The sequence below is a fragment of the Clarias gariepinus genome, chromosome 20, assembly GCF_024256425.1.
Source record: "Clarias gariepinus isolate MV-2021 ecotype Netherlands chromosome 20, CGAR_prim_01v2, whole genome shotgun sequence".
Lineage (NCBI taxonomy): Eukaryota > Metazoa > Chordata > Actinopteri > Siluriformes > Clariidae > Clarias > Clarias gariepinus.
In genome coordinates, this window is record NC_071119.1 from 1593331 (window position 1) to 1619613 (window position 26283).

Genomic DNA, 26283 nt, shown 5'->3' on the forward strand with positions numbered 1-26283 from the left:
ATGAAGCCAGCTAAGTGTATTTTATTTTATTTTTTAACTGTAACACTCAAAGTGACAGTCAGCATAAGTGAAAATTTCCGGGTCACACCACGTCTGATGAGATGAAATAGAAAAACAAGTTTTTTTTTCTCAATTTTTGATATTTGGCACACTAATCGTGGATAATGTGCATTACCTCACATGAGACATTAGAGAAGAATCACAAACACACTCACCACTCCATGTGCAGGGTCCAGTTTATACGTCTTTGGCAGGAATTTCTTTTCCCCAACGCGTAGGGATTTTATGTGTTTCCTGTCAAAGAAGTAAAGTGTTAAATAATGAAGTACAGTGCAAATTAACAGTCTTGTTGTAAGACAATGCCAAACGCCATTAGAAGATAATAAACATTATGTTTAAAGCTGTTATAGTAAAACACAGCTTCTCAATAACCTACACTGTGTTACAATATCCACTACAATTTTACTCACTACTGTAGCTAACTAATATTTACTATAATGTCAGTGTAATGACATTGGTCTCACAAGGGGCAGAAAGCGGACAGAACGAGGCAAAGATCCAGCCTCTGCCTCCCTAAGACGCTGGTGAGAGAGAAAGAGAGAGAGAGAGAGAGAGAGAGAGAGAGCGCGACACGCATTAGTTTAGCGTGCGCTCTCACCTTAAAGTAAAGAAGGACAAAAAACAGTCTCTTTCATAAATCCTCGGTAAGGGCGAATGCCCTGAGAGGATCTTTAGGTTTATTTTTATTTTTCAGAGCCCTGTCCATTCTCGCGTAGACAATGGAGCTCTGATTATTTTTTTCTGTTATCAGTTAACTTTTGCTTCCTTTTAATTTTCCTAATGAATAATCCCACGCCATCTCCAAATTGAAAGGTCTTCCCATGATCTCACAGACTCCTGTTTCATTCACTCTCTTGCAAGTGGAGTGTGTTTAAAGGCTAATTTAAATTGGCGTACCTGTAACACACCAACACCTCACTGATGTGAATGACACACGTGAGCGCAGCACAAGCTGATGAGATGTACCAGGAGTCTAAAAACACATCAACAATCTGCATTATTTAATAAGTTTAAAAATATATTTTTAGGCAATAAAATAAAAAAAAAGATATAAACTAATTAATAATTAAATCACCAATAAACCTGTTAAAATCAGACAGAGTGAGCTTACATGTGAAATAGTTCAGGTGTTTGGAAAAGGATGTTTCATTCAGGAAAGGTTTAAACATTTCTTGCAATTTGTACACATTCACGGTGACCCACCAACTTACTATCTGCTCCCCTGTCACTGTCTACAGAGGAAACACACACACACACATATACACAGATACAAATCTCACAGCACTTGCAAAAAATAATATGTCGTATGAAAGGATTATTTTGTTTTAATTCAGAATCAATAAACAGCTACTGACTTTTGGGTTTATTAACGGCCAGCGGTTAGTTCACTATTGTTAAGTGAAATAATAACACAGAAATAACCTCATATTATAGTGGACTGGACTTCCTCTTAATGTTACTTATTCTTTTGTGCTGCTTTTGCATCACCCAGTTTTATCCAGCTGTATTTTATTCTTAGTTAGTAAGGGTGTCCTCAGGGCTATTATTATTACTGCACTTTCTTAAATTATTTGCAAAATTTTTTAACAATTAATGCAGATCTTACGGTACAGGGTATGGTGATATTAATTTTTCAAGGCATCTGACTGACTCCTTTGTGTCACAGAAATGCCAGGCTCCGCCCTCAGTCAACGCCCCCCAATTACCCGAATGCTAATCACACACACACCTCAACCTCATCACCAACACTACACAAATACACCGCACTTCCCTTCACTCAGTGTCTGGTCGCTAATACAGACAAGGACTCCATGAGCTACTCTTCTATGTGATCTTCCCATGCCTCGTCTCCTACCCTCTCATCTCGTCTGTCCACCTACCTCCGCGTTGTGTTCGTCATTCCTCCAGTCTGTGGGTATCCGTCCTCCAGCTCCATTACAGTTAATGTCAGTCAATATCTTTATTTATCTATTTATCCACATTGTTAATGCATCACACGTTTAGGTTTTCTACATTATACGTCTGTGGAGTCTGTCATTCCATAACACTTTGGCACAATACCCATTTTTCAGATTCTGTGACTGTTTCTCTCTCAATTTTGGACAAACACCCCACGAAACTTGTATTAAAATGTCTAACATGATGCAAAATGAATAGTCAACCTAAAAGGCACCATTTTTAAGTTATTAGTATTTGGTTGGTACTCTTGTAGAGCCCTTTGAAGAGCTCATTCTAAATTTTAAGGTTTTGAGCAATGGTTCAGTGGTCTCTGTTTTATTGTGTTCCCAGGTTTAGACCATCACCTGTTTGACAATAGCACATCAAATGACCTAAAGAAAGCATAAGAACAAAAACAACACACACGTACCAAATATAACCCGTAGACGGAGAGCACGATGGTGGCGATAATCCTGTTTGGAAATTTAAAATATGGATCCCACTCATACACATTTCTCTGGAACCAGTTCTTTTGAACAGACCTGCAGTGTAAGACAAGTTTTATTAAGGAAGTGGTTAATCAGTGATTAAGAGCAGCTTCGCCTTGTAATGGAGCCCTTTGTATTTTAATTGCCTCATCTATGCTGTGTTGGTTCCGGGTTAAACTTTCGCAAAATTGCACTTCCAATTCATGAGGGGAATCCTGATGACACAGCAAGGTCAACTGATCTCGTTTAAAGCGCATGCGGGAAGAAACGAGGAGAGAACCCAATATAGAGGAACGGTTGATTGGGACTTTCATTTTCTATCACAAACTTTTTGTTGTAAGCTCTCTCCATTCTCTCCATCTCTCATTATTATTATTGTGCTGAATGATTCTATGAACTGGTGAGACCGATTTATTAATTTTATATAATTTATTATTCATTAATAAATCACATAAAATGCATCAGACTTTGAACACTCCGTACCCTCACCCACAACATTGAAACATTGTATATAATTTGTAAATATTGGTATCTGGTGCACAATAAGTTTTATTATTCTGTATAATAGCCAATTGGGCTCATCGTGTGTGTGTGTGTGTGTGTGTGTGTGTGTGTGTGTGTGTGTACATACACTCCGGCAGCCCGTCTCAGCAAACATTGTACATATTTGTACTCGTGCTTCTTCACTTCCTCCTGCAGAATCCACCATAAATGCCACATAAGCATTTACACACACACACACACACACACACACACACACACACACACACACAAAGTATATATAGATACATTTATAGGATTAGAATTTCCCAAACAGCAATTTAAAAGTACCTGTGTTGTGTATGTTTTTGTTTCTAGCATTGGTTTATTCATTTTGTATTGCACTTGTGTCCTCCATTCTGTTTCTGTATGAGAACACCATGACAGCAAATGTTTTGAGGTGCTGGGAGCCGAAAATGAGGAGCTGCTGAGACAAACTGCACAGCTCATAACATCTTTGAGCTCTTCTAGAGCACACTGAGCTTTATGCTCCAGTACTCTATGCTGGATGTTAGAAGAGGATCTCCGACTCACCAAGATGGGGGCCTTCCTTTTGTTGCTTCCTCCTGCTGTTCCAGCAAGTGTTTGACCACCCTCCCAATGGCAGGGAGATAAACAAGCATTTGCTGAGGCTCAGGCAAGTGAGCCAGAGTGGAGCAAAGTTCACTTTCAGAGCATTTTTAATCTAGCAACCAGCAGTAGGTGGAATGAGCCAATAGAGGCTGTGTGCCACCAAGGGACCAGTGCAGACCTGCTGTCCAAACAAGTGTGCAAAGACAATCAGGCTAGTCTTGATGGACTGATCAATATATCCATAGAGAAGTGGTGGCTCAATAGCTAAGACACATTTGAGTGAGCTATTCAGTTAGTGGGGTTGGTTTTTGAGTACATTCTGTATAGAGAATCTGGGTGGAATTCTTTCCCTGGGTGGAATATCAAGCACACAACTTAGATTTATTAGCATATTTTGTATGAACCTGAAGTTTACCCAGCGAAAAGTGGATTTGAATTTTATAAAAATAAAACTGTTGAAACTGGTGGCCTTCTAGTCATATAAAAGATACCTGCTTGCTGTAATCGCTCAAGCGGTTCTGTATTCCTCTCAATATGATAGAACCAAAGCGGCACAACAGGAATCCCAAGCAAAAGATCTGTGGGATATCTAATAACTGCACACAAGAACAAGTTTAACACATAAAAGATTTGTAATTTTAACTGAACATCATGAGATAATATATATATATATATATATATATATATATATATATATATATATATATATATATATAAAAAAAAACATGCACCGTTCACTCACCAACCCTATCCGCATCATGTAATCCAGGAAATCATTTCCCTTTGGTTTTATTGTTCTGCACGCGACCACAAACCACATCTGTGCAGCAAACCTGGCATCACACAGACACACACAGAGTGTACATTTTATGGTGCTAAAAGGTACTACAGTGTTTTAAAAAAGTTTTTTTTTTTGCATAATCACCACACTTACATGACTCAGGTCATCAAACAAAATTTAATATTACACAAAGATAACCCAAGTAAATACAAAATATTTTAACTGATGATTGTAATTTGTACAGGTAAAAAGTTCTCCAAACCTGCCTGGCCCTATGTGAAAAATTTATTGCCCCCTTGCTAAATATCACAAATGAACTGCACTGTAATTAAGTATATTTTTTTTGGATAGAATTGACATGCATATAGTTTTTTTTATTATTTTTTTTAAAATAAAATCATCATTTAAAAACTGCATTTTGTATTTACTGATTTTTTGTGCAAAAAAAATTGGTTTGATGATCTGAATCATTTAAGTGTGACAAATAATACAACTATTCTACTGAGACAAATTTGTTAATGACCTCTCAGTAACTCAACGTCTCCAGAGTTAAAATCAGCTGTATAGTCGTTTTTTGATTAAGTTTACAAGTGTTGTGACCCCACAATGAGCCATTAACAATTTTAATAAATTCATACTGTTTCGAGTGTTTGGGGGAAAGTCATGCTCTTCTCGGGCTTCAACGAGAGTGTGAGCACTGTGACCTCCTCCTGATCAAAGTGCTTCAGGCCTGGCTCGCATAGATCTAGCAGATGTGCACGAGACGGTTTCTCCCCTCCTTTCTCTGGCAAAAATTCCTCCGCCCACTTCACAAGCGCACTCCGGCGCTTCTTGTGAATGCGCAGGAAAGACATCCCCTCTCACTTCCGCGGAAATAGCCACCTCAGAGCGCTCTTTTAGTGAAGACAGAGCATATGATGAGTTACTTGAAGTAGTAACGTGTGCGGACGAGCGGCTGCATATCGACTGGCCCCAGCAGCGAGCTTCACCCAAGCGCTCGAAACTAGATGACAGGTTTCTGTCGGGTGGCTGGGGGGCGGAGCCTCAACGATTTTTCAGGCTTACCAGGCTGACCTGCTAAGGGGCTTGAGCACTGGCCGGGCTCCTGATAATAGGGCATTCTTGGAATTACGCTGAGACTTGTCTCTTCAAGCAACAAAGCAGATGGCCTGTACAATCGGCCATTCTATGGCTGCTATGGTTTCCGCGGAGAAGGACTTGTGGCTGAATTTTACGTTGACTCGGTCGCCACCAGGTTTAGGTAGGCGAAGCTATACAAACAAGCCTTTGGGAAATTCCTTCCCCGCCATGCTCAAGAGTCGGGACTGTCAGCCACCCAGTCCTGACCAGGTCTGACTCTCGCGAGGTGTAAATCACAGAAGGAGAGTGTTTTGAGCGGGGCACCCCCTCGTAAAGACTGGGGTGTGTCGCGCTTCGCAATTCGCCTCAAAGAAGTCGGACCGGCGTACTCTCTTCTTCACGAAGAAGAAGCCCTAATGCTCATTTGCCAAGGACTGTGGGGGTGGCCCCCCGGGGAGGGGAAATTCCTTTTCAAAAATGAAGTGCTCTCCCTGGCACCCCCAGGAGGTCGGTGTTCATGCTCCGCCACCACTGGTGTTTCGGGCAACATCCGTCTCCAACGAAATGTTAGTTCTTCAGTCTTTTCCTGCCATGTTCCAGGATGCCAAACACCTAACACCCCCCTCGTAACCGAGCCGCCAAGACTTTTGCCCTTTTCGAAGAAACTGGCAGCGTGGAAGCTACTGTCAAGTATATCACCTTGAGTACTAAGCGCTGTAGAGAGAGGCTACAGGATCCAGTTCTCACATCGCCCTCCCCGTTTAAACGGCGTGGTCTCCACTTCCATCAAACCGGAAAGGGCGCATCTGCTGACTCTGGAGTTACAGAGAAACATGGAACATGTTCCTCTATCAGACAGAGAGTCAGGCTACTACAGTGGGTATTTCTTGGTTTCCAAGAAGAAGGGGGGACTGTGTCCAATTGTAGATCTTCGCGGGCTGAACTGCTATCTGATTGAAGTACAGATTGAAAATGTTGACTATTAAAGTGATTGTTTCTCAAATCCAACCAAGGGATTGGTTTGTGACAATCGATCTGAAGGACGCATATTTTCACATGGAAATACTGCCACAACACAGGATGTTCCTGAGGTTTGCTTTTGCTTTTTTTGCTTATGCAAAATATATATAAAATATTTATTTCATCCATTATTTGACCATGGCTGGAAATAATAGCTTAAATGTGATTGTGAATTTAGGACTGAAATAAAGCTTTTCGTCACCGTGCGGAAAACCGCGGCTCGTACTTTCACTTTACAAAAGGCAGCGTTTTTATCAAAAGGCCGATAAACACGTGTTGTACAGTATATACAACGTGACAGCGCTCAGTTACTGTAATCCCTCTTCTCACCTTTGATGTAGGTGTAAAGTTATCAAAACCGGTTTTGGTGAATTTGCAGAATTGAAGCGTTTAAAATGATTTAACAAGACCGAGCAAACGTCTCTGCCTAAAATGTATTTTGCCAGCAAAACATAGAATAAATAAAAATAAAATGTTCAATGGTACCAATCAAATCAGACTTAATAATTATTTTAAGTGTAATTTACTGAATTACTGAATATATTATGTTTTTATGTGTATCCAATATGTGAATATATTATACAAGTGTGTGTTTGTGCGCGCGTTTTATATGTGACATTCATATAAAATGCAATTTGTGATAAGGGTATGTTGTTAAAGTATTTGTGGATATGTATGTAAGGACGCAGCTCGCGTGAGGGGCAGGGCCGCGTATAAACTGTTCAGAACGGGCCGGGTCGTGATACCGCGACACTCCGTGTGATCATTCGGTCACACCGGTAAAAGAAGTCAGGGCCAAAGACAAAGCACACTAAAGAAGAGACAGGCAAATCCCAAGCCTCTGTCTGTCTAAGACACAGGTGAAAGAGAGAGAGAGAGAGCGACACGTATCAGTTTAGTGCGCGCTTTCGGGTTAAAGTGCACAAAGCACAAACTCTACTCTCTTCCTACTATAAATCCTCGGTAAGGGCATAAGCCCCCAGAGCATCTTTAGTTTTTTGTTTTAGTTTCCAGAATCCCATCTGTTCTTGCGTAGACGGCGGAGCTCTGTTTATTTTGTGTTTTAAGTTTTCTTTTGGTTTACTTTAAAGTTTCTTAATTAATAATCCCACGCTATCTCAAAATGGAAATGTCGTCCTGTGTCTGTCATAAGCTCTCACAACAACTCCTATTTCACTGACCCCCTCTAAAGCCCTGCGTCAGGACTCTCCAAACATCTCGTGGTGCAGATCTCCACACCGCACCCCCAAACAATATAATTAGGAGAAAAATGTAAATTAAGGATGTCTTGAAACATAATGCAGTAACTCTTTATTCATTTAAAACACGGTAAAGGTGTTAATGTTTTGTACATTCCTTATTCGTCCTTTCTGTTTGTGTTCAGGTTTCACTGTTTTCCATATACATACAACGTTTGGACAACAATGTTCCGGAAGCGATATTAAATAAGGAAAATACACAATTTTGTTTCAATACAGTTTTATCAAATATAGAATATTTTTATGTTTTGCTGGCGAAATAAATTTTAGGCAGAGACGTCTGCTTGGTCTTGTTAAATCGTTTTAAACTCCTCAATTCTGTGAATTTCCCCATCAGCGAAACCGGTTTGATAACTTCACACCTATCATGAATGAAAGGTGAGAAGAGGGATTGCAGTAACTTGCAGACATAACCCCCCCCCCAACCCGCCCTACAATAACTTAAACGACTGAATGAAGTTACATTTTTTTTTTTTATAAATTTAGTCCTGTCCAATTCTTTTTCCCCGATTTTCTCCCCAATCTAGTCGTGGGCAATTCCTCCCCGTCACTAGGGGGCTCCCACATACATCAAGGCTACTACAACCACTCAGTCGGGAGGGCGAAAGCTATCCCGTGTTTCCTCCGAACCACGTGACGCGAGCCGACCGCATCTTTTCGAACTGCTCGCTCACGCACCGTTAGGGGCGGAGTAACACACTCGGAGGAAAGCGCTAGCCGCTCCTTCCGCGTGCGCGAGCTCACAGACGCCCCTGATTGGCTGTAGAGCCGTGATTAATGTGGGAGCACAAGTATCTCTCATCCCTCCCCCCTGAGAGAGCTCGGCCAATCAGCTCTCTCGGTGCCTCCGGCTGTGAGAGAATGAAGTTAAATATACTATTTAAATTAATAATTGCGTTTGCTTTACATTTGAGCACTCATTGAGCTTTTTCATTTTATATACTACCATATCATATATTTGTGTCTATTACTGTTTTATTTACATTTTACAACATTACATGCAATTTGTAATTTACTTGCAATTGTCCTTTTAAAATATAACCTATTTAACTACTTTAGCAGTGAATGAGAAATCTGGTCGGCCAGGCTTTTAGATAAATATATTATTTGATATAATTGTATTATTTAATGAATAATCTTATTGAAAATATGATTCTTATTCTCTATATTCTTGTCGAGTATAGTCCTTCAGAGCAAGCATTGTGTCAGAAGATTCTACGGAATCTCTTCTCACCTTTCATTCACGATAAATGTGAATTTATCAAACTGTGTGCACTGTTGGCAAATACTGGGGTTTTAGATGAATTAAAAAGAGAGCAGACGTCTCTGCCTACAATAGATAAAATAAATAAATAAATAAAAATGGTTAATGATAGCAATTGAATCAGACTTAATAGTTGGATTTGACACTTTTCTTTTTATTTACTGTATGGACAGTCATATTATGCTTTCTCTATGTTATTTATCTCTCTATATATTTTTTAATTATGACTTGAATAAATCGGCTTACATCGGAGCGCGCTGGCGTGTTGGAAAAGCCAGCATTTATCTATCGAGTAGCCTAAATATTGGTGTTTGTTGTTTTTCTGTCTGCATTTTTATCGATTAATCGCACACATTTATCATCCTTTTAATCAAAACTCTGCCTTTTGTTAAGTGAAAGTGCGAGCCGCGAGTTCATACACGCCAATAAATGAACTTTAGATTGATTTTAAAGCACCTTTTTTAATAAATATTAATTATTTAATAGAATTAATTTAACTAAATATTAATTTTTATTAATGGCCAGGTGTTCAGTTTTTCTCTGCACGGTGTATCTGCCCTGAGAGATTGTGTGTGGTGCACGGAGAGTTTGTGTGTGTGTCCGCGCACGCCTTAAACTGTAGATGTGTATGCACGGAGAGTTTGTATGTGTGTTTGTGACGTTATATTCTTCTTCAAACATGCTTCCAACCAACCAAATCTGGCCTCCAAACTCAGAAGGCTACGTGTTATAGCCGATAACTGCTCCTTTGATCTGCTGGTTACAGCGGGGCATCGACTGCTTATCAGCGTATAGTAGCCTGTACAAGCCAATTCCTTCCCCAAAAATAGTGTACATGTCTGCAACAATCACTAGCCATTAAAATGTTAAGAATTTAATTAAACACACATATATAAATTAGATTTTCTTTAAAAATAATATTTAACTTATATATAAACTCATGCTAGTGTTTTTTTTTCTACGCTGAAGTACCATTTAAAGTACCATTTAAAGCTATTTATTCATTTCTCTTTTATTAGCTTACGCACTTACTTACTAACTAGCAAATGGTTAGTATAGGGCTCTAAAACAATGGCAGTATAAATGACAATGAAATATTACAGAACGTGCGAGTTGATGCCCATGCACCAATCACTGACCATTAAAATGTTGAATTTGAATTAAAATGGCACAGTACTAATGAATAAACAAAGCACAGTCAAAGCCCAGGGATTCTACGTGCCCAAACGTTGTATTCGGCGAGTAGCATATATTTTTGTGTTTGTTGCATTTCATGTCTGTAGTTTTATTGATCTGCTCATATATGTGTATGCGTTTGTCAGCATTTTGATCAAAAAGCCGCACACGCAACTCACTTTCACTTTGCAAAAGGCAGTGTTTAATGTTTAGTGTATATTTAAAACACAAACACAATAAAACAATATTGTTTTAGGCTAACATATCATACATTTTCGTATTTTTGTTGTACTTCGTCTTTTTGCACACGCGCGCGGGTGCATTACAATAATAATAAGAATAATAACAATAATAATAAATTCAGATCACTATTACTACTACCACTACTACTACTAAGAATAATAATGCTAAATGGAGAAAGTGCAGGTAAAGAAGTATCATTACCAAAGGAGAGAATAAAATAAAGAATAAATACATATCAGTATTTACAGTTTGAGCTCGGTACGTTTATGACGCTTGCTGTTAATGGGCGCCTAAGAGATATAATTCATTTTCCGCTTCAGTATACACACAATACTTTAGACTGAAACACGACGGCCCCCTGCAGGTAATGAAGAACATTTTCACAGCTTGCCGCAGGAAGTCGCGGGATCCTGGTTTCTGACTCTGGGTCCCACTCTAGGTCCGTCTTGTTGTTGCAAAATGCTAATGACAGACGCTTCCCTCACGGGCTGGGGTGTAGTCTTGAATGGCCATCCAGCCCAAGAGAGCTAAAGAGGTCATCTTCTCGCTTGGCACATCAATTGCTTCGAAATGATGGCTCTATTTCTGGCCCTGAAGCACTTCCTCAGCATTGGAGAGGCTACCATTTCCTAGTGCGGGTGGACAATACTACAGTAGTCTTATATATAAATCGTCAGGGCAGACTGCGCTCGCGCCGCTTAAACAAGCTAATGCACCAGGTTCTGCTTTGGGCACAGGACAAGCTCCTGTCCCTCAGGACGATTTACATTCCAAAGCATATGAATGTGGGAGCAGATTTGCTGTCCAGACAAGCTGTGACACACGGGGAATGCGTCCATCAACAGGGTCTGACAGGCTCTTACTGACAGCGCCCTGTTGGCCGACCAGTGTGGTTCTCGGATCTAATATCTCACCTCGACGGCTCGCCGTGGGTGATTCCAGTGAGGACGGATCTTCTGTCTCAGGCGCAGGGAACAATACTTCATCCCCGGCCCGAGCTCTGGAACCTTTATGTCTGGCGCCTGAGGGGGACCAATTAAGAGATGCTGGTCTTCCAGCCAGTGTCATTGAAACTATTTTAAGTGCTAGGGCTCCCTCCACTAGGAGAACTTATGCCCTCAAATGGAGTGTGTGACAAAGCTGGCCTAGATATCACGGCTGAGCAACCCTGGCACACATATGCATATTCTCTCTCTCTCTGCTCGCGCACACACACACACGCATGCACTCGCGCTTACCTCTGGAAAACATTACATTCACTCCCCTGCCGCTGTTTCTGCCATCAGCAGCATGGATGCACACACGCTCTGATGGCACACATAATGTACATTACTCCCTCTGTTTATGCGTGTTCATAATCCCGGACATTTAATGTGTTGTGCTATTTTGCCGTGCTGTTATGTTTTATGTTTAAACAGGCGTGTGATGGCTGTCACTCCAGTGTGCGATACTGAGTCGGCCAAACGGAGCAGTTATGACGTCACTGACTGCGCCGCGCAGTGCACCGGAGTCCGGCCAAACCATTGTGTAATGTCAGAAGGGGTGCCTAGATTTGTGGCTGTAAAAAACGTACCTAGTAAATACATTGTTTCGGTAAAGGATTGTTTTATTTTAATTTTGTTGTGTGAAACTTTAACCAAGTTGGTGTTAAACATGTCTTAACCATGTGACAATAGGAAAGTAATGGTTTCTGTATGAACAATAATTTTACCAAAAACCATTAATGAGAGAGTCCCAGGAAGGGGGGAGTCTGGCCTATAAAAGAGGAGACCAGACTCCAACATGGTTGCTTGTTAACCAAGTCAAGAGCGAGAGTGCAACTCTGGTGCCTTGAGCTATGTTGTCTAGTGTTATATCCTGGATACATGCAGTACATAATTTTTGGATTTCTTTCCCCCCCTTTATGTTTCTGTTTTTTTTGTTGGTATTTTAGGATTTTTGTTTTTCCCTCTCCCTTGGTTTGTGTCGTCACCTGTAAATATACTGCACAAGTGGACTGTACATTTTCTGGGGCACTGTAAATAAATATCACTTTGCACTGAAGTGCATCATCATGGAGCCATCATTTTTACCACCTTATACGAACATTACCACGTCTTCGAGCAGGGGGATTTGCTATTGCGCTTGCAAGAGGAGTCCATTTGCAGCAAGTGTGTGATGCGGCAGGTTGGTCCTCTCCGCACACATTTGTTAAATTTTATAGTTTGGTTGTTTATGCTACTCAGGCTCACAGGTCCTCGAATCAGCCTCCCAGAGTTAGGTCTGAGACCTCCTTGGCATTGTCTGTACACGCAACACAACCCAGGGGGTCCAGACACTTGCAATGTGGCGGCAATGGTATTCTCGTTCCCATAGCGTTTTCACGCAGCATCGAGTGTAGCTTTTGAAAAGGAATGTCTCGGGTTACTTAGCTGTAAGTTCCCTGAAAAAGCGGGAACGAGATGCTGCGCTCCAATGCCACACTGCTTGCGTGACTGGACGTCCTTTCAGACAAAATTGATCTAAGGAATGTTTCCGGTTTACTCCTATTTATAACTTGCAGGTGCACTTTATCAGATGATGTCACCTGACCGAAGTTATATAAACCAAAAATTTGGCGTGTTTGATACACATAGGCTTCATAACCGGCAACACAAAAAGATGTTCCCATAGCGTTTTCACGCAGCATCTCGTTTCGGCTTTTTCAGGGAACAGAGTTACAGCTAAGTAACCCGAGACGTTTTGTGTATGATTCAACTCAATGCAGATATTGCTTGCACAGTGGGGAAGTTGCATTCATGTACACACAAAACCATGCTTTTTTAAAAAGTTGGCAGATATGCCACGTACAATCCGATACCAATCGTTACTGAATCATTAATGATGGAAAAATTTTTTGAACATGCCCCAATTTTCCTCTTCACATGAATGTCAGAATTTACACTGAGCCCAAAAGAGGCTGTAAGGAGCCATTACCATCCTATACTGAGCAGTAGCAAATTTAGCTCAGTGGAATGGGGATGTAAGCAACAGAAAAATCATGAAATGACAAACATTTTTTACTGTTTTGTGTACATGCTGTTACCCCCACAAACACACGTTATAGCCAGAGATACAAGATTCATTTTCGATAGTTTGATGTCAAAAATATATATATATTTTAATTACCATGAGAGGGAATACAGCAGCCCCAGGACTCCTCCGAGCAGTCGGTGTGGTGTTGACAGACAAGAGAATAATGGCATGCAGGCAATGCTTACCAGCAACGCGGATTTGAGTTGTACGAAAACTGAAACACACACAAACATGTAAAATAAAATTAGAACATTGTGAAAAAGTTCTCTTACATTCAAGATTAATTACAATGAAGTGAAATATTCTGCACCTTTTTGTTTTAATTTTAATGATTATGGCTTACAGCTCATGAAAATAAAAAATACAGTATTGCACAATACTGTATCTCATTTGTAGTTTGTAAAGTAAATTACTATTTATACAGCATGTGTATCTTTCAGGTAGTTCAATACATGCATGAAGACGACTGCTGACTTGACAGGTGTCCAGAAGATAATCATCAAGAGCGAAAGAAGTCACTGAGTGATGTATTGACTGGGCAATGAGATACAACTGTAGCTTTTTAGTATCAAGTCACTCCTGAACCAAGGGCAAAATCAGAGGCATCTTACCTGGGCTGAAAGAACTGATGATAAAAAGAACTGGACTATTGATTAGTGGTTTAAAGTCATATTTAAAAGTAAATTTTGCTATTAATTTGGAAATTAAGGTCCCAGTGTCACAATGCAGGTCTCACGAGGGGCAAAACAGTGTAAAAATACTCTGCACTGTTTAGAACAGGCAGATCCGCAGGTAACTACCCCATGGAGTTCTGCACAGGTAAAGGAGCGTTAATCTAAACTGCCAGGGTAATTAACATGAACACGCCGCACCTGTCTATTTAATGCTCTTATAAATATTATTGCATCTTATGGTATGGCTCTCCAATCCACACCACATAACACCCAAAGTCTGGGGAATAATACTGTTTTGCAAGATGAGCAGGCATAGTAGAGAGGCAGCATGAGTGACAACATTTTTAAGTGAAGAAGAGTAATTAAAGTCCTTTTATCAGTCCTAAGTTGTACACTAAGAGGTTAGAAGTGAGATCAATCATTAACCGAAGTGTGGGACAGGAGCAAGGGCAAGTAAGGCTGGCAAGGTCAGGCGCAATAATTAGTTCTCAATAAAGCAAGGTTCTAAGTGGCAAAGGCGAAAGATAAATTCAGAGAACAAGCTGGGTCAGCAATATATCGGAAACACACTCAATATGACACTGAATAAGACACAGAAAGGTTAGCGTGAGGCACATGAGTAGGATACTGCAATACTAATTAAATCTCTTGGCATACTTTTAAGGCTGAGTTATAATTAGTTAATCAAATACAGGTGTGTGGAGGATATAGAGTAAACCATGCAAAGAGAAGCTCCAGAGTGGAGTTAGGATTTGGAAGTGCAAGCTTTATGAAGATGTCTATTTCCTTTCCACCACCTACCCACAGTGCCAAAACTACCACTAAATAGTTTGCTGTACATGATATTACTGTGCTGGTTGGGTAAGCATACTCGCCTGGCCTGAACTTTAGAAAATCTATGAGCTATTGTCAAGAGGAAGCTGAAAAACACCTGAGCCAACAATACAGATGAGCTAAAGGCTGCTATCAATACAACCTGGTCTTTAATAACACTTTAGCAGTAAGACAGATTTATTGCCTCAATTGCATGCAGCATCAATGCATGTGTGTTATGGTAAGTGTAGTATATTGTTTTATAGTTAGTGTAATTTAGTGTGTTATAGTTAGTGCAGTGTTTCATTCAGGTGTAGTGTGTTACTGTATAGTAAGTTTATTGTGTAGTGTAGTGTGATATAACGTAGTGTAGTGTGCAATGTAGTGTATTATAGTTAGTGTAGTGAGTAGGACAGCATGTTACAGATAAGTGTAGTGTGTAGTGCAGCATATTGCAGGTTAGTGTAGTGTGTGGTGTGTAGTGCTATAGTAAGTTTAGTGGGTAGTACAGCATGTTTAGTCATTCTTTCTCTGTTGTTAGTAATAACTACATTTGTGATGTGTGTATTAGTTAGCACTCTGATGGAGAAGATAAAAGTGTTAGAGCAGTACATCCAGACTTTAGAGAGGGTTAGGGAGTGCAAAAGCAGCATTATTTCTGTTAAAGTTTGAATGCTGTAGGCAGAGATAGACAGCCCCCGAGTCCGGCATTATAATCCTCACAGTGAGGCGAGTGGGTGACTACTTGGTGGCATACGTGCTCAGCCAAGGTTGACCCACCGGCGCACACCTCTTCTGTCCAACAGGATTGCTCCTCTCAGTAAAGCACCCGCTGAGAAATTTGAAAGAGTTAATTAAGGGGAATTAAAGGAACTGTCCTCTATTGGCTCATATCCAGTTTGACTGCTCATTATCAGTTTGTAGATCTAAATAGCCATTATGTTCCACAGGGTTTAGTTTTAGGCTCACTGCTGTTTTCTCTTTACATGCTTCCTCTTGGCAACATAATTTGTAAGCAATCTATACACACAGTTATATATCTAAGCAAATAAGAAAATCTTAAGGAAAATTAGCTTAATAAGTTTGAGCAATGTGTAAAGGACATACGATACTGAATGGTAATTAACTTCTGCTAAATCCTAACAAAACACCCATAGTCACCCATGTACTGGCACTAGAACCACATGCAGCTAGAATTAAGCTTTCTGATCACTGGATCTGGCCTGTATTTTTCATCATGTGCAGCAATAAGATATCTTTTATTTGAAGCTCATGTAGATAATATTATCAGGACAGCATTCCTTTATTTCAGACATATTGCCAAGATAAGGAATATATTGTCACTAAACAATGCTGAAAATTTTGTTTATGTTTAGATTTTATAACAATCTCTAAGTTGGATTAAAGTAACTCCTTACTGTCTGAATATAAAAGTGGATGTTCAGTCTGTGCATATTTCAGGACCTAAAAGTGTAAAGGAAGAGGAATAAATAGGCGGTTATGGCTTTCTGGAGAGAGGGCTTGCTGGACCTTGGTCTCGATATCAAGCTTGGCTACTGCAAGCAAGCATGAAGGGGGAATGGTGGTCTCAATGGCAGTGGAGTCACGAGTAGGCAAAAACTGCCTGGAGAGAGCGTCTGGCATGAAGTTCTTTGACCCAGGACGATAGGAGAGGATGAAGTTGAACCTGGTAAAGAGCAATGACCACCGAACCTGACAGTTTAGGCCCTTGGTGGCCTGTAGTTACTCCAGGTTCTTGTGGTCAGTCCAGACCAGAAATGGGATTTCCTTTCACTCTAACCAGTGCCTCTACTCTTCCAGGGCACGCTTGATGGCCCGAAGTTCTCGATTGCTGATGCCATAGTTCGCCTTGGCAGAAGTTAAGTGGTATGAAAGGAATAAGCAGGGGTATAGCCTGTTGTCATGCGCAGCTCTCTGAAAAATTCACACCTGCTACCCCTGTGCTGAAGGCTTCGACGACAAACTTGTAACGATCAAATAACTTAATAATAAATAAAGTTACACTAATTAGAGGTCTTTTATCTCTGTGATGGTGTTCTCACAAAGATTGTTCAGTTTTACGGATTATCCCGGATTGGACTGGTCACTCTTCATCATCGGCCTCCCGGACTCCATTAACCCCGGTGGGACTGATCCATATCTCCTCATACACACAACCATAATATCCCTGGTTCTGGACATTTATCCTCTTACTCACGCTCACACACATACACACACTTATTATTGTATATATTTTTTGTAAATATTGTTTGTTTTCTTGTTTTTTGGTTTACTTTATTTTGTATACTTTACTAATTTACTAATACTTTACCACAAATGTACTAAAATTTGTATATTTTGTATACCTGCAGGTATTTACTTTATTACTTTATTTGTTGTTCTTTTCGTACGTCAATACACGTTTGGGTTGGTTTTTATTATTTGTGTGTTCATCTGTTTTGCTCATCCGATTTTAACACATCACCATCACAGGGATAAAAACCTGTAATTAGTGTAACTTTATTTAATATTGAGTTATCTGATCAATACAAAGTGCCATAATGGATTCGGAACAGTCAGGATTAGGGCAGACGTGAACCTTTTTCTGAGTTTCAGTGTCCAGGTCCCAACAGAAACGCGTCTTGGGAGAAGTCCCCCCCCTGTTAGGGGGCAGCAATGGAGCTGTATCCCCAGATGAAGCGTCGGTAGAAGTTGGTAAATCCCAAGAATCTCTGAAGTTCCTGTCTTGTGGTGGGTGTGGGCCAATTCGTGACAGGTTGGAGCTTAGCAGGCACTATTTGAATGCCTGAAGCGCCAATGACAAACCCTAGGAATGTGGTAGTTGTGTGAAAATCAAATGTCAAAAGTTGAAAGCAGTCTTTAAACAGCGTGAGAGAGCTGAGAGCATGACATGTGGTGTGCACTGTAGCATGTTAAAGATAATTTAGTGTGATGTGTAGTGTGTTATAGTGTTGTGTACCTTTTAGGTAAGGCAGCAATTCGTCATCTTTTGTGTCATCGATTATTTGATCAATAACGTGGGGGGTCAAGGCACCGAAGGCTAAAGCATAAGACCATCGGTTCTGCATCTTTCCTGTGAAGTCCAGAGGTCTAAGAGCACACAGGTACATTCATCTCAAATCAGCAGGTTTAAACATGTTTCTACCTGATTATAATTTCATGCTTTAAAATAACTGTTGTTAAAAAATTTGTGTGTAAAATTCCAGGCTTTAAAAAGCGATGTGTTCATAATCTGAAACAAGTATCTAAAACAAGTTCTAAAAAAAAAATTCACAAGCTTCCAAAATCCTTTCTTTTAAACTCTTTGTGCTGGATGTATGAAATTCTTAAGACTTGCTCTTTAAAATAGGAAGTCTTTTACTTATGAACTAGAAAACCCACAGCTGCATATTTCCCAGATAAATAGTAAATATTCATATTTTGGCTCTTTATATCTCCACATAATACAACATAAGACAATTCAAATATTTGCATCTTTAACAACAGCATTATTTTCTAGATGTCTATCTAAAAACAATGAATGTTCTGATTTACAATTTTACTATAATTAACAAATGGAGAAATATGAAGATGGTCCTATTAATTAACTATTTTAATAATAGTATATAATTCACCTGGTGTTGGGGTTTTATGACATTATGTGAACTTTCTCTGTGCCCACAAACTTGGAGAACTCAGTAAAGCTTTCACCTAGAAAGAAACAGCCTGCTACATGCCCTTGACTTCGCCCCACTGTCTCATGCTCTGACCTGCTCGACTCTACACACTGCGACTATGAGGACTTAACCTATAAAGCCACTGCTGTAAATAAAGGCACTGCGTGTTTGTGGAACTTGGTGTCTGTGTTTCCATCCGACGTTTTAAATTACTACAACAAAATAAGAAATTTTCATTTACATACAAAAATAAAACAAGAAACTATAAACTGACACAATGAAGCTGAATCGGCCGGCCAGACACAGGAATCTCCTCTCACAGTCATGGATCTTCTTTCTACGCTCAACAAACGACAGCAGGACTAAAATAAAAAGCTGCAACACAAACACACACACACACAGATGTGTTAAACATCATCAATTAATATATGTAGTATTTAAAACTATAACATAACCCACAAGCAAACCATATGCATGTGGCATTTTTGCCCTGGCAGGGTAATATGTAGCTTTAACTTGCAAGCAAATACTGCTCTTGATTGTTAAACAACATGTGGTACATTTAATTAGTATTTAAATCTATTTAATGTTTGTGAACCAGGTTTTCACTTTTCACTTCCCTTACCAGACTCACTTCATCCTCTCTTTCTTTAAGTTAATTAAGAAAAAATAATGCTTCGCAAACGATCGTAAACTCCTCCGTAGTGATGATGTGAAAAACGGCTACAGATGACACCTCTGACACTGGAGACTCCTTCCACTAATGTTACACAAACATTCCTTATAGGAAAAACTCTATTTTCATGATGAACTTCATCATATGTAAAGATGTTTATTATTATTAAAGCAGTACATGTCCCTGTGTTGAGCCATTACTATGGAAAGAATAACCTATTAGAGCGAGTGCATTAATATAAACTAGCTGCTGTCATAGAGAATTAATCAACACCTTCTGACTAATCAGAATGCAGAATTCACTATTCTGTGAAACCAGGTTAGACAGTTCCCTTAATACGATATGAGCATGAGTAAAACACAAAATCATTTGTAATTAGGTAAAAAATAAAATAAAACACCCAAAAATCAGGAAGTTACTCACAGACGGTGCTAGACTCAGCTCCACCAAGTCCTTATTGTAACTTTCACAGTGCAGTAAACTTATTTGATTTCTAAAAACATTAAAATATGAAATTATAGACATATACAGGTAATGAGACAGACAAATTTATTTTAAAGGGATGTGAATCATGAAGAACTTCAAAAACACACAGGTACAAATGTCCTCTCTTTGTGATTTCATTGATCTAAATCTTAGCAATCCCCAAAGTTTTGCATGTGTCTTTCTAATAGTTAACATCAAATGAGCAAGATGTCAACACTGGATTCAGTTTAAAGTTATCAGAAAAGTAAATTAGTTTAAAGTTAAAGATTTTAAAGTTACTTGAGTAAGGGCCATATTTCATTCTTGTGATTTGTTGTTCATATCTCATTTCAGTTTATTAGTTAAGCATTAAGCATTAAGTATCATACTCATAATTTGTATTGTGAAATCATTTCATGAGTTGTTCTGTGACATCATCCCACAGTCATGCAGTTTCATGTCTATCACGCACGTTAGTTGTTGTAGAGACACGGAAGGATACAGAAAGGTGTGGAGCACACAAGCTTTTGACCGTGAGACAGTAAGCTAAAAGGAATACAGTAAAATGAGTTGTTGTAACTGTAATCTATCGAAATTACAGAACACAGCAAGCGACTTGTCGTGACTACAGTGGATTTATGCAAGAAACTGTAACAACCGTTGTACTTTGATGTTGAAAATAAACAAGAGACAAAGAAATTAACGAAAGTCTGAAGTCGTCAGTGAAACTGTGTAACAAAGACACGCGTCAGAACTTGTGAATAACATGCACATACAAGTGTGTTAATCCCAGCCACCCTGCCAGGCTAATGTACCTAATAGCAACTTGTCTTGCACTCTAAAGCAGGATCAATGTTTAGTCATACTGTACCAGTAAATCTTTGTTAAACTTTTTGAGCCATTTTTAATCAAATGAATAAATCAGATTAGTGCCCTGAAAATGGGTAGGAAACGAAAAAGAATTTTGCATTTTAGCAACCGATCAACTGTAAGTCGTTTCTGAGAGGGTTTATTTCGTCACGTCCTAAATTATGACATCCTCAATTTTATTGTTTAGTGATATAATACTTAAAACATTACTGATATGGAGCTAAAGCCCCCTGCCTTAAAAAGTGAAAAAACTACAGTGCATCTTTTGTTTATTGTGAATAACCAGATGTCTTGGGTGAACCAAATACTTGCATCATAAAGAGTAAAAAGCTGTGAAAGTCTGTGTGTAACTGAGGGTTACACTCCATGTGACGTAGTGATGAGCAGATCAAAGACTTCGTAGAGTCCTGAGAATCATGGAAGCATAGCTTTTCTTTGGGGTTCAGGTCAGGCGAGTTGGCTGGCCAATCAAGCACAGTAAAATCATGGTCACCAAACCAGTAAGTGTTCGTTTTGGCACTGTGTGCAAGTGTCCAACTGGAAAAGAAAATTAGCATCTCCATAAAAATTGTCAGCAGACAAAAAAATGCTATAAAATCTCCTGATAGACAACTGCATTGACTTTAGACTAAACACAGTGGACCAACACCAGTAGATGACGTGGCACCCCAAATCATCACAGACTGTAGAAACTTCACACTGGACTTCAAACAATTTGGATTCTGTGCCTCATCTCTCTTCCTTCAGACACTGAAACCTTAATTTCTAAATAATGAAATTGCTTTCATCTAAAAAGAGGACTTTGGACCACTAAGCAACATTCCAGTTCTTTTTCTCCTTAGCCCAGGTAAGATGCTTCTTATGTTTTTTAAGTCCGTTTTGGCTTGATACTAGGAATACAACACCTGTAGCCAATTTCCTAAGGACATCTAATGCATCTTGTTGTACTGACTGCAGCCAACCCACTCCTTGTTAAGCTCTCCTAAGTGCTTGAATCAGCTTTGCTTGACAATCTTCTTAAGGCTGTGGACATCCCTGTTGCCTGTGCACTTTTTTCCATCACACTTTTCCTTTCCAGTCAACTTTCCATGAATTTGCTTCAATACAGCACCTTTTTTGACTTATCATCCTTGTGGAGGGCGTTGATGATCACCTTGTGGAAAACTATCAAGTTAGCAGTCTTCCTCATGCATATACTGAACTAGATCGAGAGATACACAGTATTTTGGGGTTGATTTCCAGACAATGACCAAACCCCCTTCACTAGATACAGTGCTAGGCCCAAGCCCAGATAATATCTGCATAAAACCTGCGCCATGTTGTGTGTAATTCAGATGGCCTGCTGTGGTGATGGAGGTGGCTGAAAGACTTTTGGAGATGCTCTATAGGTTATCATATTAACAAGCTAGATAACTAATATTATACTTCTTGTTGTGTGCGTCTTGCTAGCTTAGAGTATAATGCTGCATTTACCTGTTTAGTGAATAAAACACTGTGGTTATAGAAATAAACCTCCTTGTTTCTTAGGAGCTAAAGAGAGATAGGTTACCCATATTGAAAGGTTATTTAACAAATACTTAAAGTGCAAGGTGTGTTTGTCTTGCCAACATGGAGCCCTTTACTGCTTCTACTGCTCATTTTAACACATGGAAGGGACAATACAGACATGAGTCCTGGTTAAAGGACCCTTTTACATTTAGGCATTTGGCAGATGCTCCTATCCAAAAGTCCAAAATTTGTTTGTAGTTTCTGTCTTTGAATATATAAATAGACTATATGAGCAGAAGTATTTGGCCAACCTTGCAATCACATTGCATCCAAATCCATGTACTTCAACATGGTGTTGGGCCCATTTTTGGAAGGCTGTCCCCAAGATTTTGTAGTGTTTCATGGGAATTTGTGGCCATTCATTCTGTTGAGCGTTTATGTGATCACGTTGGATGAGAAGGTCTGGCTCACAATCTCTGTTCCAGTTCATCCCAAAGGTGCTTGATAGGGTTGAGATCAGTTATTCCACACCAAACTATGTCTTTATCGTTCTTGTTTTGTACTCTGGGCCACAGTCATGTTGAACTATAAAAGGGCCTACCCCAAACTGTTACCACAAAGTTGAAGGCATAGCATTGTCCAAGATATCTTGATATGCTAAAGCATTAAGATTGACCTTCCCTGAGTATTAGGGACCTGATTGAAATACCCAAATTCAATCATTAAGAAGTTTGGGCAAAGACTTTTTCCAACACCAACAGGTACAGTAGCTTTAACCGACAATGTTATAAGTATGCCATCTAACTAACTTGCTAATACAGCTAAACAAGCCTTATTTATATTTTACTCAGTAGACAGGCAAGGAGATCAGTCATCTTTTAAATTTTATGTCATTAAACAAGTTTAAACTTTGGATTTATTGGATTTTTTTTTCAATTTTTGAAAATGGGTGGTAAATGCCTAAAAATAGGTGTGAGAATAATAATAAGTATTTTGTTCTGCATTTCTGTGGGTCAGGAGTGATACAGAAAGTATTTCAGGAATGCCAGAATGCATGATCTGATCAAAGTTCTCTCTACTTGTCATGCACACTCAATCCGCGACCAGCACTAGGACCCGGAAGTAATGTGGTCATGAACCAGGAAGTATAAGAGGAGTAAACAAACCACAGCACAACGCTCAGTCATTGAGTTCGCCGATGTCGCCTCGGATGCGTTCACCAATTCATGAGTATTCACTTTCTTGGTTTGGCTTTCGTATTAAGTGTGTGTTTATAGGACGCGGGTTAGATTGTGTCTTTCCCCTACTTCCCAATCGTGAGAGTCCTTAGACTAAACAGCGTGATTATCCTGCCTATTCGTGTCACTCCGCGTTTGGGTTTACCATTCACGCTACACAAGGCTAACCGCTAAAGCTACATCTTCTGGTCACCTCGGGTTAGTTCCTGACACTACTGAACCAAATCGATTCATTAAAAAGAATTAATTCAAAAAAATTAATAATTCCTTCTATAAGATGATGTAGGAAACTGGAGTTGATGGTGATATAAGTGTATACTCACGTAGAGTTTGATGGAATATCTTGGCTCTGGTGAGAGAAGAAAGTTTAAAAGAAGAAAAAGGAGTGATGAGTAATCTCAGATCATCAGAGTAAAAGAATATAATCTTCATGCTTATAAAAACGAGTGAATTATCCAGTCCTTTTAGGGTAATAATACAGAAAGAAAAACTGGTTGTATTTGGGGCATTGCACAGTCAACAATACAGAATATAATCAAGAAATTCAAGGAAACTTAAAAAATTTCAATGTGTAAAAGACATACTTCTGTATGCATGTAACTTCCGATTGTAACCTCTTCCCAGTTTAATGGCACTTAGTTATTAACCTAGTTAACCCAGTGTAAGTATGTATCCAATGATGTAAACATTAAAGCACTTTTTGTAAGTCGCTCTGGATAAGAGCGTCTGCCAAATGCCTAAATGTAAATGTAAATGAATATACACAGGGTATATGGTTAATATTTGCCCTTTACCTTTGTTAGATCACATTTATGAATTAAAGTGCTGCTCATTTTTTAAAATAAAATGCAATAAAAAAAAGATAATTTATTAGTATGAATGAAAAAACATAACAGTAAATCAAGAGATTTACAAATTAAGCAACTATTGATTTTGATTTATATGAACTTAATTAGAAAGTTAACCCTTTCAGGTCATTATATGTGATATATGCTCTTCACAGAAAATGAGCCAAGGCCAATGAGTCTAAGTTCGAAAAAATTATTAATTGTATCATTTTTCTTTTGATAAAACATGAAAACGGGTCCCACAGACCCAAACACCACACAAGGGTTAATCTCCTAATCCTGTGGATCTGCCCTATATTCCAGGAATTCTGGGTATGAGATGGTACTGATACGAGACATCAACCCATCACACTGTAGCCAAGCCACCAGAGAACACGAAAGAAACCCGTAGGGATACCCGGAGGATGTGTGAAACTCCACATGAATAGGGACATGAGCTTGAGATCATAGCAGAGCTGAAGTCAAAAATGACTGTCAGTGATCATCATGCTGTTTTATAGAGCTCCTTATAATTAGGTCTTATAATTAAAAATATATTCATTGAGACAGTAATTCATGCTTTTGTCACCACTCGAATTGATTACTGTAATGCACTCTATGTGGGGGTTAATGCTTCCTCCATTGCTCAACTTCAGCGAGTACAAAATGCTGCCGCACGTCTTTTAACTGGCACACGGAAGTATGAGCACATTTCCCCAGTTTTAGCCTCACTTCACTGGCTCCCTGTACACTTGAGGGTTCATTTTAAAATTCTCCTGTTTGCTTTTAAAGCATTAAATGGTCTAGCCCCGACCTACCTGTCTGAGCTGCTTCACCCATATTCGCCCTCCCGCTCTCTTAGGTCAGCTGCTCCTGTGTGTGCCGAAAACTAAGCGTAAGCTTAGAGGGGATCGGGCTTTCGCTGTTGCAGCTCCAACAATGTGGAATGAATTGCCTTTGCACATTAGACAGGCTTCTTCCCTCGCTGTTTTTAAATCTCTTCTCAAAACCCTTTTTTTTTCCATAGCCTTTGATGACGTGCGAGATGCTGGCATTTGATTTATTTGTTTTACTTTACTTATCTTATTTACTCTACTTTGTGTCATTTGTTCTTATTATATAGTTGCTGTTTGTTTTTTATGTCTTTTATTTGATTCTGTACAGCACTTTGGTCCAGTGTGGGTTTGTAAAGTGCTTTATAAATAAAGTTGGTATGGTATGGTAGGTCAAGCAATTTAATTGATTTTACTTGCAATTAGTTCTGTTTACCACAAAACCGCTTTGTTCCACTAATAATGTCTGGCCTAGCACATAACATGAAGAACATTATGGCATTCAGGTTGTTAAAAGCAGTATGTGAATAAAAAAAAAAAAAAAAAAAAAAGTTTGAATTACACAAATCTCAGCAGTGACCCGAGAGGTTGTCATTCACCACAGAATAAACCACTTTGATCTCGGGTTCTTCACACATTGGGAAATGTGTGTAAACAAGCTGTATGTTGTAAATCACTTATCACTTATCACTCCACACAAACAGCATGAAACATCAGTCTTTACCACAGAGATAATTTATTACACTCACCAAGTTACTCTGCTCTGGAGTGCTGCTGACAAAAGCAAACATCTTGTTGGAGTTTTTATACAAAGTAATACAACTTTCTCTCTCTCTCTCTCTCTCTCTCTCTTTTTGAAAAGTAAACCCCTCCCACAGGAAGCGAAACAAATTACAGGATGAGGCCAGCTTTTACTACACTCCTGCAAGGGGCTGAGCTGTACGTAGAGCGGTTTATTCATGTTCCCTGAACTCCCTCACGCTTTTTGGGAAATTGTCCCATTATTTCCGCCCGCCCGTTTTTTTTTTTTTGTATCAGCGTATGCCCCCGGTGTATGACGCGCCTCCATCGGCAAATTGGCGCTACTGCAGCTTCATTTCCGCCGCGTTTCATTGGTCGGGCTGCGCGGAATGCTCGTCAGCGATTGGTTGCTTTGGATGTCCGTCAAAGACCATGCGGACCTGATGTGCGGTGAAGAGTTTAGTAATTAAGCTAAATTAACGTAATTGGAGCGAGATTTTCCTCT

At 39.4% G+C, this 26283-nt stretch overlaps 1 protein-coding gene across 2 annotated transcripts in view; it reads right to left on the bottom strand.

The window, feature by feature from the left end:
* The window catches only part of LOC128508541 (stimulated by retinoic acid gene 6 protein-like), a 33410-nt gene extending 7417 nt beyond the window's left edge, over positions 1-25993 (bottom strand). The window contains exons 1-14 of one of the 2 annotated variants that reach the window (XM_053479889.1): positions 25787-25993; positions 23701-23726; positions 19740-19809; positions 18915-19015; positions 17944-18074; positions 13570-13690; positions 4342-4432; positions 4091-4195; positions 3118-3179; positions 2429-2540; positions 1172-1292; positions 958-1033; positions 525-581; positions 216-294 (exon numbers count right to left, since the gene is read on the bottom strand). In XM_053479889.1, the coding sequence (XP_053335864.1) occupies positions 216-294; positions 525-581; positions 958-1033; positions 1172-1292; positions 2429-2540; positions 3118-3179; positions 4091-4195; positions 4342-4432; positions 13570-13690; positions 17944-18074; positions 18915-19015; positions 19740-19809; positions 23701-23726; positions 25787-25828 (1194 nt within the window). In that variant the 5' untranslated portion in view covers positions 25829-25993. The remainder of the gene's footprint in view (positions 1-215; positions 295-524; positions 582-957; positions 1034-1171; positions 1293-2428; positions 2541-3117; positions 3180-4090; positions 4196-4341; positions 4433-13569; positions 13691-17943; positions 18075-18914; positions 19016-19739; positions 19810-23700; positions 23727-25786) is intronic. The other variant, XM_053479890.1, reaches the window with a different exon arrangement.
* Between the last annotated feature and the right edge of the window lie 290 nt (positions 25994-26283).